The sequence below is a fragment of the Vanessa tameamea genome, chromosome 11 (genome assembly GCF_037043105.1).
Source record: "Vanessa tameamea isolate UH-Manoa-2023 chromosome 11, ilVanTame1 primary haplotype, whole genome shotgun sequence".
In the NCBI taxonomy this organism is placed as follows: Eukaryota; Metazoa; Arthropoda; class Insecta; order Lepidoptera; family Nymphalidae; genus Vanessa; species Vanessa tameamea.
In genome coordinates this window covers 7,736,168-7,751,963 of record NC_087319.1, presented here as the reverse complement: position 1 = coordinate 7,751,963, position 15,796 = coordinate 7,736,168, and the positions used below count along the sequence as shown (strand labels likewise).

General features: G+C 31.0%; 2 protein-coding genes across 2 annotated transcripts; both read left to right on the top strand.

Moving 5' to 3' along the window:
• The first annotated feature begins 346 nt into the window (after positions 1 to 346).
• On the top strand, positions 347 to 3,267 carry LOC113402510 (nucleolin-like). Its single transcript, XM_026642790.2, has 3 exons — positions 347 to 553; positions 1,545 to 1,741; positions 1,889 to 3,267. Exons 1-3 carry the CDS (start codon positions 531 to 533, stop codon positions 2,038 to 2,040), a joined length of 372 nt encoding a protein of 123 aa, XP_026498575.1. The 5' UTR covers positions 347 to 530; the 3' UTR covers positions 2,041 to 3,267.
• A 400-nt stretch (positions 3,268 to 3,667) lies between these two features.
• On the top strand, positions 3,668 to 15,445 carry LOC113402515 (ionotropic receptor 25a). Its single transcript, XM_026642799.2, has 12 exons — positions 3,668 to 3,856; positions 3,933 to 4,082; positions 4,232 to 4,534; positions 4,612 to 5,026; positions 5,145 to 5,259; positions 5,418 to 5,657; positions 5,851 to 6,239; positions 10,836 to 11,039; positions 11,397 to 11,582; positions 13,328 to 13,660; positions 14,724 to 14,964; positions 15,246 to 15,445. The coding sequence occupies exons 1-12, from the start codon at positions 3,775 to 3,777 to the stop codon at positions 15,354 to 15,356; spliced, it is 2,769 nt and encodes a 922-aa protein (XP_026498584.1). The 5' UTR covers positions 3,668 to 3,774; the 3' UTR covers positions 15,357 to 15,445.
• Positions 15,446 to 15,796: the final 351 nt, after the last annotated feature.

Sequence of the window (15,796 nt, the reverse complement as noted above, 5' to 3'; positions counted from 1 at the left end):
TATTTGATAAAAAAAAATGTGTCCGAATATTTGGTATATAAATATGTTGATTTTTTTAAGACTAACAGAGGCTTGAAATATTACATATCTATAAACGCAATAAGCAAAATTTAATATTCTTTTTTAAAGTAAACTTAATAGGATAATTAAAACTATTTATACAATAATTTATATTTTCTGCGCGATGTAACATTTTAACGATTAATGTTTTTCAAACAAGACAGAGCAAGGTAGATATTTCCCGCCTAGCGTTGTTTAAGAAATTCAAGGTTGTTTGAAGATGGATTGTGTATCTACAGCTATCTTACTCTAACCTACGTGTTTTATGGTCTAGTTATTTCATATAGCGAAGTTGGCGCGTAAACTTCAGTATAAGCGCGCGGCCCCGCAAAACGTCGAGCACATTTTTGTCTTTCTTTCTCCTTCATTTGGTCGTCGGTGTTTGTGCAGTGAACATTGTTGTACGAAGTGCGTAGCACGTGCCGGATACTTTTATTTGTAATTCAAATAATTTTATAACTTATTATAAAATGGCAGACGCAGCCGTCGAAAAGTAAGTTTATAGTGTCTCATTTTATCAATTATATATTAGTTTATTAGTTTTTTATTTTTGGCGGCTTTCGAAACGTGATCAAAATGGCTTCCTTTATTATGTTTCAGATATGTTTTTTGTTGTTCGTACAAATTAGCGTGGCATTTAATACGTAAACTAATTATAAAGTTTATACATGTGTATTATGATATTTTTTTTTACTCTTTTGTAAGTTTTTGATACTTAGTTGATCGACGCCGATACACGCGGGAAAGTGAGACCAATCAAACATTTAGTTTTTCGTTACTTTTCACAAAAAAAAAAGTAAAGAACAATGTAATTGAACTAAATATACCTCTATAACTTACGTATTTAAGTGAATAAAGCCGTTCCCTTCTGTATAATTAACGGGAAAATTGAAAGCACGCCGGCGAACAAGAGTCGTTTTACGTTGGTTCAAGATGGCGCTGTGTGCGCAGCGTGCCGGCGCGGTAGCGTCATCGGCGCGCGCTTGTTTCAAATTTGCCGAGTCTTCGGACTTTAGCAACTTGTCGGTTACGTTATTGCCGCTTGTGAGGGCCGCGTGTTGTCATTAGTTATTTTTAACGCTTTTGAGTCCACGTCTCGAGGCAATCGACTGGTTTAACATATTGATACAGCAATCACATGCGTTTATTTTCCTCGTTACTTTCCCACCTGCATGAAGACAGCCTTGCGCAACAATTGCCACTTGTTTTTGTTCCGGCACATTTCCTTGCTATCGCTCTACTCGGTAAATAGGTACGATGTTACGTCGGTGAACTTAATATTTTTTTTCTTTTAAATTATTCGTATTGCAGTTTTTATACAACAACTATAATTGTATGTGTATGCTTTGCATTTTCGGCGCCAAAAAATTCTTTTGATACTAATAAAGTACGTTAGACTAAATATTTTAGCATAGGATTAATTAAAGAGAAAGAAGAATGTTAAATAACTAAATAGGCATTAATTCAAATTTATGTTTTTTCAGAGATGTCGCACCTGAAGAAGTTACTTCTACTGAGGCACCAAAAGAGTCTCCAGTGAAGAAAACTCCTGCCAAGAAAGATCCAGAGCCTGCTGAAAGCAACGGCAAAGAGGAAAATGGTAGTGGCGATGCTCCAGAGGAAACTCCTGCAGAAAACGGCGACGAAAGCAATGATGCCGTTGAGAATGGAGAAGCAACAGGTATATTCGATCTTTATTTTTTTATTATACCTTTTGCAATTTTTATTTATAATAGAAATTCAAAGTAACTGTACATTATTGCTGCTGATTTGATTTATAATAATGATTAAAAATAGTTAATTTATTAATGTATACTTTTTATTTCAGAAAAAAAAGAGGCTGGTGTAAAGAGGAAATCTGTAGCTACCGACAATGGTGATGCAGCAGAGAAGACAACACCTGAGAAAAAGGCGAAAGTAGCAAAGGAAGCTCCTCCAGCGGAGGAAGTCACTCCAGCGGAAGAAGAGGCAAAAGCCTAAACTACACTACCACTGTAATTGGTTTACTGCAATGCATCCTTTGTTCATTAGGGTTCAACTCTACTCAGACTGATACATATCCTCTATACATTTACACAATGCCAAAACTATAGTTTTTATACATTGTTATGTATTTGTACACTTTATTATATTGCGAGTTGGGCCCTTTTGTGACCACACTAATTTTAGGTTTATAATATAAATGCGTATTTAACTTACCTGTGAAGTACCTGTAAAGTGTAAATTTTTATATCAGTCATGTCAGATGTGCATCGCAGTGAACTGAACTAATGAAAGTTTGGATTTGGTGTAGTATGCTGTTTTTGCGTATCGGTGTCTATTTCAGCAGACCATTAGATGGGTTATTGAATTGATGAAAGAGTAACACATATTGGTCAACTATTCCGCCAGTAGGTACTGCCAAAGTAATTCACCCAGTGTGAAATCAATTCACAATCCGTTCTGTGAACGATGCGACTTATATAAACAGCTTCTATAATACAAGGATTTTATATAAACTTAAGGTTAATTAAAGTGTTTAGATAAATAATTCAGTTGTAAATTTAAGTTAGCAGTTAAATGTCGCACATTTATATTACATAGGCATTATTACTTAACCATTTAAACATTCCTTTGACTTGGGTTTAAGTGCATGTGAACTTTTGTTCTTGCTTCATAGCAAGTTTTGTACGTAAGATAGATAAGATCAGATAAGTGTTGTAAAATACTATGATCTACTCTGCCTTGTTGAATTAAAATGTTCACATTGCACTAATAATTATAAGATTTGAAAATTATAAAGTTCAAAGTTGACAAATAAGGTGATAGTTCATATTGACATACTTATTTTTGTGTGCTATTTTGAATTCTATGGGTCTTTATTTTTCTTATATCTGTTTTTTTTCTAATTTATTTGCTTCTCATTAATATGTGATAGATTACAAACCTCGAATGTAAGATAAATATATAGTAAATCCTTGTGGATATGAATCCTCATTTTATTCTGCAACAAATTTTTGAGACAAAGTTCCAAGCTAAGGAATATATTATATTAAGATTTTGACTAACTTTTTTCAGATTATAATTATTTGACAATACAAATTGTTCAGATTTTTCAATATTATTCGAAGTTCATCTAGTATTAGAAGTGTAGTTTGTACAGTTAACACTACTTATTGTGAAGTCAGTGTTTGTAAAAGGTTTCTGGCAATAAAATAGTCCAATCAATTACTGTTTTTATTTTTATTAATAATCGTAATTGGATGTTCATATAATATGTTATAATATAAGTAAATCCTATGTTTATATTGGATGTTCCTGATATAATAAATATTATTTATATTAATAAAGAAAATACAGTATGGTATGGTAGTAAATTATAATAATTGTCCAGTGCACCAAGAACATATCTTTGTCCTTGTTTTGATCAGATAGATTTTCTTACTTAGTTGTAGCAGTAATCACAAAAAACAATAGAGAACTAACCCTACCCTTATAAAAGACAAGCAATAATAATAGTAATATAAAATGTATGAATGTATGTTTGCGTTATGTTGTAAATAAAACCAGTATGTAAGTGATGAGTTTGAATAACATCAATTACTAGGGCGAATCAAGGCCGGACATCACCGTGGTAACTAGATAGTACACAGCAGTCTTGTTCAGTTCAGTATACGGATATCGGTATTCGGCGCAGACACTTCTCCGGACTGACAGCAATATAATAATTGTGAAATGAAATTCTTACTCGCCTTTTGGAGCGTGTATTTTAATATTCCATTTTCGATTTCACAGACCACGCAAAATATTAACGTTTGTAAGTTATATTGAAAATCGTTCGTTATATTGTTATTAAAACCACAAATTAAACACTTTTAAAAAAACATTTTTAGTACTTATAAATGAAGAAAATAACGCACTGGCTGAAAAAGCTTTTGAAGTAGCTAAAGAGTATGTAAGGCGTAACCCTAGTCTTGGTCTTGCTGTCGATCCTGTTATAGTGGTGGGAAATCGCTCTGACGCAAAGGCATTTTTAGAAAATGGTAAATGAAGTCTTACGAACCATTTACGTTGCAATTTCATCCTCAATAAAATAATAAAAAATATGTATAGCAGATTGTACTAATAGCTTAACACTTTAAAGGTAAAGGTATTATGACAGTGTATGTAACTAAATAGATGTTACGATCAGTTTGCAGAAAATATAACGACATGTTGTCGGCAAAGAAAACGCCACACGTCGTGTTAGATTTTACCATGACCGGAGTTGGTTCCGAAACTATTAAATCGTTTACCGCGGCATTGGCACTGCCAACTATTTCTGGATCTTTCGGACAAGCAGGTGATTTAAGGCAATGGCGTACTCTTTCAACAAACCAAACTAAATATCTCTTGCAAATCATGCCACCTGCAGATATTCTACCAGAATCAATAAGAGCGATTGTTATCAAACAAGATATTACAAATGCTGCCATTATTTTTGATGAATACTTCGGTTAGTATTATTGGATATAAGTAATTTGGATTTATATAAACCGTTTATTTCGAGTATTTTATAAATGTTTGTTGCAGTTATGGATCACAAATACAAATCTCTGCTACAAAACATTCCAACTCGTCATGTGATTACCCCAGTAAAAAGTTTCAGTAAGGATGAAATAAAGACTCAACTAAGAAGTTTACGAGAACTCGATATAGTTAATTTCTTTATCATCGGCGGTTTGAGGACCATAAAGAACGTTCTAGATGCAGCTAACGAGAACCAATACTTCGGCAGAAAAACCGCGTGGTTTGCCTTATCTTTAGACAAAGGAGATATAGGTTGTGGATGTAAAGACGCCACTATTGTCTATATGAGACCAACGCCTGATGTTAAAAGTAGGGATCGCTTAGGGAAAATTAAAACTACATACAGCATGAATGGGGAGCCTGAAATCACGTCTGCTTTTTATTTCGACCTTTCCCTGCGAACATTTTTAGCAATCAAGTAATGACCTTTTGCTATTCATAATGTTGGTTATTTCTAATTTAGCGCACGCGTGTTATATAGATCATCTAATTATATCCTGGCATTTTCCATGAGTATACGTTTTATGAATTTCCAGATCGATGCTGGACTCTGGCAAGTGGCCAAATGATATGAAATATATCAATTGCGACGATTATGATGGTAAGAATACTCCAAACAGAATCTTGGATCTTAAAACTGCATTCCAAGAGGTACGCAAAATATTAGTTTTAAAATTATCCGTATAATTGTTTCTTCCCTCATTTGTTGTAATTTAAATTGTGTAATAATAATGCTCCCCTGATTGAACTTCTGTTTATTATTCTCTTTAGCTAAACGGTTGTTAATAATTTTGTAACTATTATCGTAGGTAAAAGAAACGCCTACCTATGCTCCCTTTTATATTCCGGAAGATGACCCTATGAACGGAAGAAGTTTCATGGAATTTAGCACAGATTTAACAGCGGTTACTATTAAAGATGGAGCATCCATCGGAAGTAGGTCTTTAGGTTCATGGAAAGCTGGGCTATTAAATCCATTATCTTTAACAGACCCTGATAACATGAGTGATTATTCAGCACAGCTTGTGTACAGAATTATAACAGTTGAGGTGGGTTAATGAACTCTGATATTGTTTAAACATCTTTTGATAAAATTCATTCGCTTACTTAGATACACTTGCGTAAACAATCATGTCATTATTAGCTTTTTAATGTGTAACGTTTTTATTTTATCATCCAACGTTTGGTATATTTATTTTAAAATACAAAGAGGTATATCTCAATAATATTAATTGCTTGCAGCAACAACCATTTATTATAAGAGATGATGAATCACCGAAAGGTTTTAAAGGTTATTGTATTGAACTGATAGAGGAAATTCGACAAATTGTTAAATTTGATTATGAAATATCACTGTCGCCGGATGGTAATTTTGGTACTATGGATGAAAATGGAAATTGGAATGGGATAATAAAAGAATTGATCGAAAAAAGAGCTGATATCGGTCTTACATCATTATCAGTGATGGCAGAAAGAGAAAATGTGGTTGATTTTACTGTACCATATTACGATTTGGTTGGAATAACAATTCTAATGAAGCTACCAATTACACCTACGTCATTGTTCAAGTTTCTCACTGTTTTGGAAAACGATGTCTGGCTGTCTATTTTAGCGGCATATTTTTTTACGAGGTGAGTTTAAAAATATATATCACGCATAGCAACACAGTATTTAAAATATTTATAAATTAGCTTATCTAGACGTACTAGACGACTGAAGGATAGTGCCAGCCCGAGTTCTGCGAATAAACACAATGTAAGCACGGACAATGTTGTTATATATAGGACAATTTAATAGATATATGTATACATATATATTTTGCAATAATGTTGATTGACTGAAATGTCCCTCACATTAATTCCCGTAAAACGAGTAACTTCTTTTATACCAGATTATATAGAACGCAATTAGGAAAAAAATCCGTCATATCGAGTATTCCATTTTTATAAATCACCTTTAGTAATCAAGTAAAAGATTTAGAAATATGTCACGATAGCCGCCCTCAGTTCAATCGAAAAATAAATAATTTTATTTGTGCTAATTTCTAATTTTATGGTATACTAGCGACCCACCCCGGCTTCGCACGGGTGCAATGCTGACATTAAATATACTATAGAATGTCTTACAACGTTCACGGTTTTTCAGACATTAGACAATACAAACCGCTATGTCCCTGCGTTTTAAATCTGTATTATCTTCGAAAATATTCATTTAAATTACATGCTGTAATGGGTCATATGGATCAATATTAAATGCATAATGTATTTAAGGTACTTAATTGGATAAGGATTAAAGCTTTATTGCTTAAAATCGCTTCGGAAATAAGTCATTATTTCTCGTAAAAAGTCAAGGATAAAAAATGTTTATTGTGGGTTATCCCTGAGAGATGGGCATATAACAACGCGGACTTTTTTAAAGAACGTTTTAAGGTGTACAATACTGTAGTACACTATTTTGATCTATCTCGTAGAGTTCAGCGAAATGTGAAAAAATGTGTTTATTTACGACATCGCTTAAGAAACCTCTAAAATAATCAGTGTTTCTCTACTATATTGTGCATGTATTATACATATAAAACTTCCTCTTGAATCAATCTATCTATTAAAAAAACCTGCATCAAAATCCGTTTGTTATTTTAAACATCTAAGCATACATAGGGATAGATAGCGGTAAGCGACTTTGTTTAATATTATGTAATGATGATTTATGTAAGTATAAATAATAGTTAAAAAAATGTAATTCTCATCTCTAAGATGAGATTATGTTTAATTTATATTTTTAATACATATTGTGTAATGTGATAGTGCACGTTGAGACTACCTATAAATAGTAGAACATTTGCCAAGATAATTATGAAATGTAATTTTTTTAAATGTGATATTGTATCTACTGTTGGTTGTCCGACTGAAAATAAAATAAAATATATATCATATTATTGACATTAACTTTTAGATACACTAAAATAGAGCGATAATAATCGAGGTGCCAGTTTAATTCAGAACATCTGATATTTTTGTATTAAAACCTGTTTCTTATTTTATTTTTTTTATTTAAAAACGGATAATTTAAAAAAAAAATCTTTAGATTTGAAATAATAATTAAAATAATTTATTCATATAACATAACTTGTAGATTTTGTGTGATATTAATATCTATAATATGTTTTCAGGTTAAGAATGCTCTATGTACTAGAATAAATGCCGTAGTTAAAGCCTTGTACTTAATAGTTAGTTCTGACATACATCTGACCATAGCTACAATCAACATTTATAGGTTGATAGTAACTATGGTCAGATAATAATCCGTAAAAGAAAAATAAATATAAAATATTTTATAAATAAGATTTAATTAAATATAAGAAAGTGTAAGAATTGAAGAAATTAATTATAATTATATCGCGAATATAAAGGGAATAAAATGAAATTAAAAAAATATGTCGTACAGTTTACACAATTAGTTATCTATTTCAATAAAACACTTTTTAAATCCACGGCATTGAAACCTGCATGTTTCTATTTTTAATGATATTATTCTATCACATGTATATCCCGACCAGCTTGACGCAATAAGCTCCTTACCTTCTCTTTAAAGGGAGAGGAGGCCTTAATCCAGCAATGCAACATTCACAGGCTGTTAATTTACTTTTTTCCCTTTTCTATGTTTTACATATTTCTTCGCTATCCTGCAATCTGTAAGAGCGACTTTGTTAAAGGGACGGAAGTGTGTAACAGGGAGTCGTGTAGGCGTGCACATTCTACATAAGCAATATATTATAAACACCAAGTTAAATTTAACAGTCATTCCAAACAATGGACATGCTAAAGATATAATAATTCATACATAAATATCATGGACAAGTTCCTAATTGACCCACCGCTGGGCAATATCAATCCGTCTGTTTCGGAGCAGACTGAGTTTTTAAGGGGAGGTTATTGGATATACATGCAAGCATGTCCAGATTATATTTTTCTCGCCAAACGAGCACGAGATGTAAATACTAATTAGCATGCGAAACTATAACAATAGTACTTGTCCTGATATGAACTCGCGTCGTCATCGGTTTTTCTTTCACAGAGTTTTACAGTTTGAATTCCAAACAATCCGCTTTAAGAAATACTGTATTAAAGACGCCATGAAAAACGTCATAGGTGTCGTTTTGCCTTATGACTTCGCATGGCATATGACTTATGTTATGGCAGAGTGAACTATTTGCCTAGTCTCGCTATTAGAGACCAGAAAGTCGGCATGACAATAGATCCAACAAATTTACTTATCCACGTATAGGACAGATTTATGACCGTTCCGGGCAGTAATTTAAACAGGAGCCATTTTGCCAGACAGTTGTCATACAATTTTAATATAACACTATGCCATTATATTTCATGCGATCAATAGACCGATGCCCACCTGAATCCATTATGTATTTGTTATCTGATTTTGTCGAACGAGGTCGAACTAGGAATAACTAATCATACTCGGTAGCCGTGATAATCATATTGTAATAAATCTAATGGTTATAGCTACGATTTTCTTCTGGCTTTTAGTAACATTATGAAATATATATATATATATATATTTTATATCATATTTTTGTTCAATCTAAATTCAAAAATATTTATTAGTTTAACTTATAATTTTTAACAAGTCGAAAAGAATGGTCATAAAAATGCAAAACAAATTTTGACAATAATTTAAAAACTATTTTTTTTTAATTATTTAAGATTAATTGACTCGTAAAAATAAAATTAAAACAAAAGGTTTTCAATTCAACGTATATGTTTTGTATCAAATAAATTAGATCACATAGACGGATCTTTAATTTAATATGTAAATTGAAAAGGCAAACAAGTATTTCATTTGCCGATGGAAGTTGTTATCAAAGAGTGCTAATTAATTGTCTAGGAAGTATAGTAGTGTCATTGAAATTTTCTACGTGCTATATTTTTTTCATTCGATTACAAATAAAAAGCGGGTAAGGTTTTATCCATATGAATATTCATACATACAACTGAAACCTATAGCGACATGTATTCATGGAATAAGCTTTTAGTTGGAATTGTGTGGAATGTTCCAGGCCGTTCACACTGAAGAACGTTCACTCGAGTGAATATTCATTTCTATGTCGAAAGCAACATTGTTGAATCGGTTAAATAATAAATTCATATTGGTTACAAAACTTAATATTTTCATTCAGACGTGGTGATATTATATATTAATTTAATTATTTATATAATAATTATATTTTAATTAAATCTTTTTCTTGTACTTTTTCAAGTGCAATTTAACAATTGTACTTGAAAAAGTACAAGAAAAGAGAGAGAGATTAAGAAAAAGTAAGCTTCAAAAATATCATATGTTCCAAACATCTAATCAGGTTCTTTTAGGTCAGACAGGGCGGGGTACAAAGCGTCCGGGCGGCATGATTAAATATCCAAAAATAATTATCTAAAAAACGTCAAAGATTTTTTTTTAATTCAATGCATAAGGTCGCGGTCCTGCGTTTATTCACCATTGCATACAATGGTTATATGTAGTTTTACCTTAAAGTAATGACTAGAGGTTTTTAAATATAATTTAAATTTACACATATTTTTTGGCATTTATAGCATATTTTGGATATTTTTTTATTTATTCAAACTAAAATAAATAACTATATAATATTGCCACATACTATTTGCCAATGACTTTATGTATTTCACCTTCATTATTCCCATGCCCGTCCGACATTGATATCGTTGTTAAAGCCCTGACACAGTATATAAATAATTTAATGATATTCAACACCATGTAAAGAATTTGCTATTTAGCAAATCATAGGTAATATAATACTTAGATTATGGACATAAGAGTATTTTAAAATGTTTAAATTGTCATCTGCCAAGAGCGTTAAATATACAACTTAAAAAAAGTAAGTTGTGTATTGTTTTTTTTTAATTTATTAATCTGTCGCAGTTTGAATTAACCTTAATGAACTTGTATTATTTAACGTATTGGAATAATCCAGATATTTATAGCCCGTCTGGACATAATACTCTTGTAATGTGTTGTCTTGAACTTCATTGTGCATATTAAGTCCTCGTTTGTTGCTGACAATAATTATTTATAAAAAAACATAGCATGTTTTTGATTTAACTATAAAAGCCCCCACAGACTAGAAACACTAAAAATGTTTAATTAATTAATTTATATTTATTAATGTTTATTTTAATTACAAATGTAATTTTCAGTTTTCTTATGTGGATATTTGATAAATGGAGTCCTTATAGTTACCAAAACAATCGCGAAAAATATAGAGATGACGAAGAAAAGCGAGAGTTTACACTGAAGGAGTGTCTCTGGTTCTGTATGACGTCACTAACCCCACAAGGAGGCGGGGAAGCTCCGAAGAACCTCTCCGGACGACTGCTTGCTGCTACTTGGTGGCTTTTTGGGTAAAGTTTTAATAATTAAAACTTTATGTACCCCAATTAAATCACAAATGGTTAAAATTGCGTATCAAAATTAATTTGGAGTATTTTTTTCTATTTGTGTTTCTAGTAGGTATATTCTAACTAAAACTAGGGGAGCATGTATTATTATAGCTAAAAAAAACGTACTCCAACTGCATACTTACTTACTTTATTCATAGCGTTCTAGTTTGTATTATGACCAGCACCAGGTATAAAATTCAGTTGCAAAATTTGACCCACACATGCCATAACAACTGAATTTAAATATAACATTGTAAATACAGATAAATTGTAGTAATCTCGTAAAAGCTTTATAAGTATACAATTTCCCATTTTTAGCTTCATCATAATAGCATCTTACACAGCAAATCTAGCGGCTTTCTTAACAGTTTCCCGCCTGGACACTCCTATTGAATCTTTAGACGACCTCTCGAAACAGTATAAAATACAGTACGCGCCGTTAAACGGTTCTTCAGCTATGACATATTTCGAGAGGATGGCCAACATTGAAGTAAAATTTTACGAGTAAGTGTTAAGACTCTATTAAATATTTCATCTTACCTTGACTATATTATGACATTCACAAAGTGCTCTGTATGAATCGTGTCTACATTTTAACACTTATCGTAATATTATTTGCGAGAGGAATAATGGTTTTTTTTTTTTTTTTAATTATTTGTTAAGTATAACTATTAGTGTTAGTTTAAGTGACTTATGAAGCCGTGTGCTACGTATGATAGTCGAATGATGGTTTTTTTTTTTAATTATATCCATCTACATTAATTTTTATATTGACAACATCAAATTTAATTTAGCAATTTGATATGCCTGCTGCGTATGTGTGCTTTTACTTCTTACGGGACCCTTTCATCAGCTTGTTTTTCAAACCAACTGTCAATATGACGGCATCCTATCCGATTTCTATCAGAAGCCATTTCCAAAAGAACTTACACACAGATGTACTCTCATAAGAAAGAAAAGAAAATCATTGTCTATTTGGTTGACCTATTTGATCGTCTAGGGAAAAAATATATTCTGTACTCTATGACACTACGATGATAATAAACAAAGGAGATTAACGGAACAAACTCATATTCTTATACGGCTATAAGCCTAAATGTTATCATAAAACAATTTAAAAATAGCTCGTGTATTTATCAATGGAATTTGTTTTCACACGTTTAGATATCTTTGTATCAAACGACTTTATCTTTTATCGGTCAAGCAACCAAGATAACATATTTTTCCGACTTTACATTAGATACGAAAATAATTCACAAAGTCTTAGAGGTCGTCCTTTATTATGCTGGTGGTTATAAAAATGTATACGATTTTCACTTTTTAAAATTAATTAACCTTTTGTTACGTTTTGTCTGGAAATATGCATCGTGTTTCTTATAAAGATTTTGCAGGGTGGTGCCTAATTACTGTTTCGCGACAGTTAATCTCATTTTTGTGCTATTTCTTTTCTAAAACTAATAGTAGACTTTTAATGATACTAAGCGTATTACTTAAATATACGAATTATTAACACATTCAGGATTAACACATGACTAACTTAAATATATATATATATATATTTAATCATAAAAATCAGCCTGTGAATGTCATACTGGTTTAGGCATCTCTTTGAGGAGGCTTGGAGTTCAGCTTCCACTATGATGGTTGTACAGGTTTTATTACGATATTTTAATTCACTTGGCTAACTCGTAATCATAATCACATGCAATGACGTTGCACAGACTTTATGATTTGTATCTTTAGTAAAGTGTTCTAAAAAGGAAATGCTAGGCACACGATGAATGCGTAAGTTATGCAATGTAATGATTTATAATTGAATAAAAATGTTAGTTATCTTAATGGATTTGACGTTGATAATAATATTAATCAGTATATTTAAATTGATGAGCGTAATGTGCTGTTTTTTATACTCGATCGATTTGAAGCCGTTGAGGTAACAAAGAAAGCAGACTCTTAATATTATTTTAACCAGACGTAAAATAACGTTTGTTGTTGTTAGAAGTATATCAAATTAGTAAAAAGTATTAAAATTGACTTTGTTCAAATCTCATTGTTTATCTGTTAATAGTTGTGATTTATGTCAAAAATATTATAATATAATAATAATTATTATAACAGTAATGATTATTATTTATTTGAAAATAAATATAAAATAATAATAAAAATATAATCTTGTTAAAATAAACTTCTTTTATCCTGTCTATTTAATCATAGTTTTGATGTCTACAAGGAACGTATTGTAATTTCAGGATATGGAAAGAAATGAGTCTAAACGATAGTTTAAGTGATGTAGAGCGTGCAAAGCTCGCAGTTTGGGATTACCCTGTAAGTGATAAATACAGTAAAATGTGGCAAGCCATGAAAGAAGCTGGTCTTCCGACTTCTATAGAAGAAGCGATAGAACGCGTCAGAGCATCAAAGAGTTCCAGCGAAGGTTTCGCCTGGCTGGGAGATGCCACAGACGTAAGATACCACGTTTTGACGAGCTGCGATCTACAAATGGTTGGTGATGAATTTTCTAGAAAACCGTATGCTATAGCTGTTCAACAAGGTTCACCGCTTAAAGACCAGTTTAACAACGCGTAAGTAATTATTCAGAATAGTGTTTCATTGTTAGGTACTAACCTCTAATAACACTGAAAATATAAATAGTTCTATAAATATTTAAACCTTTGACCTAAAATGTAGCAGTTTCTTACAATTACCACTTTAACATCTATATGTATGTAACTCACTACAATATAACATTAATATGATTTACTTGAATGTCGGAAAGCGGCCAGAAACTTAACAACTAAGTTTTTCTTATCTTAGTTATTCTCAAACGTTTTTTTTCTAGATTGGAAATGATAAGGAATTTTCTAAATTACAAGACTATATTTCTTACTGTTTCTTTTATCTGTGGAATTTTTTTTTTTATCTGTATTAATATTTTATATGGTAATTGTTTCCCTGAAGCCACCTTCAAAGCAAAGATCAAACGAATACATATGCATTTTCAATGACGGTAGAGCGATTTTCATACATAACATGTCGGCTAATGTCATGAGTTCATGTATAATACATAACTAAGTGACCGACGTCGCAGTCGTTGTAAAATAACTGTTTGTGTTTTGTAAACGTCTATTGATGTTCAATTAGAATATTACGTTCAAAGAGAATAATTAATTTACGATAATTTAACCAATTTGAAATGTATTTATTTTGTTTGTATAATGGTATTTAATAATGTCAACTCACACAAAATACTGAATAGATATAATTTTTTTAGAACCATAAAATAAATGAACGTATTTATTTTTTAATTTATTTCAGTAAAGAAATTGAGTATCGAACGCTATCTGGAACGTAGATTGTAGTTCTGATGTTATGTAATTTTTTTACAAACGCAAATAAAAATATAGAACTATTCATTCGCTCACGAATGTGTTAATATTTAAGTTGACATTCATACATCCTAGAAACCAATTATTTTGTATTTTAATCGCATATAATATATAAGGTATGAGTAACTAATAAAAAGTCTCAAATCTTACATCAAATATCCACCTCCCTGTGCATTTGCCTGTTTTAAAGTGTTAGGATACTTTTGTATATCTGTTTGTAGCTTGTAATGAAAATAATACTATAACATACTTCATCTAGGATTCTGCAGCTTCTCAACAAGCGTAAACTGGAAAAGTTGAAAGAGAATTGGTGGAATAATAATCCAAAAGCCATAAAATGCGAGAAACAAGATGATCAATCAGACGGCATCTCAATTCAGAACATCGGCGGAGTTTTTATAGTGATTTTCATGGGCATTGGTTTGGCTTGTGTGACATTGGGCGTGGAGTATTGGTGGTACAAGTGGAGGAAACGGCCAACTGTTGGCGATGTGACTCAGGTATGTGATTATAAGGGCAAAGAGTTCAATTCAACTCAAGAATTTGTGACGACATATGTATCTAATACATATTTTAAAATTAATTTATTTCTATAATTAAGTACTTTAATTTTAAATTAGTTGAATATGATTTTTTTAATTATTTAACTTGTACTACTTTTATATATAAAGGGTATCATTAATTTTTGTCGAAAGTTGAAAGAATTAAGACGATAAATGATAAAAAAAAAGTTTATAGATATTTTAAATTTTTGACCTGATAAATATTATTTTTATTTTAGGTTGAACCAGCGAAGTCTGTCCGAAACAAAGTCGGATTTAAGCAACAAGGAGAAATATTCAATTTTAGATCTAGGAACTTAGGTCTCGCTAATTTAAAGGCTAAATTTTAAGAGAGTGAAAATTAACAAAACTCTTTTTCCATTTCAAAAGAACCTGTACAGTAAATAGTTTGAATTATTTAATTAATTATATAATCAATATTTTAGTCACTCGTATTAAAAAAAATGACTTTATATTTGGTTGTAAAATTAATTATATCGAGTTAATCTATTTAATTTATTGCATTTTTTCGTCTATGGGCAAAGGCTAACCATTCTAATAGGTGACTTGCGTTACATATTCGATTTAAAAAAATATATTAAGTATTTTATGTAATATTTTTTGGCATATATTCTAATGTTTCTCGATAAATCTATTTATTGTACAAATTTAGTAGAAATGGATAGAAAATAAATGTTTGGAAGTAACCTCGAGAGGTTTTCATGTGTTCAATTTTTTTTTAAGTTTGTCTGATCTCAACGTAAGATATTTAGTATAAGCTCACCTGCAC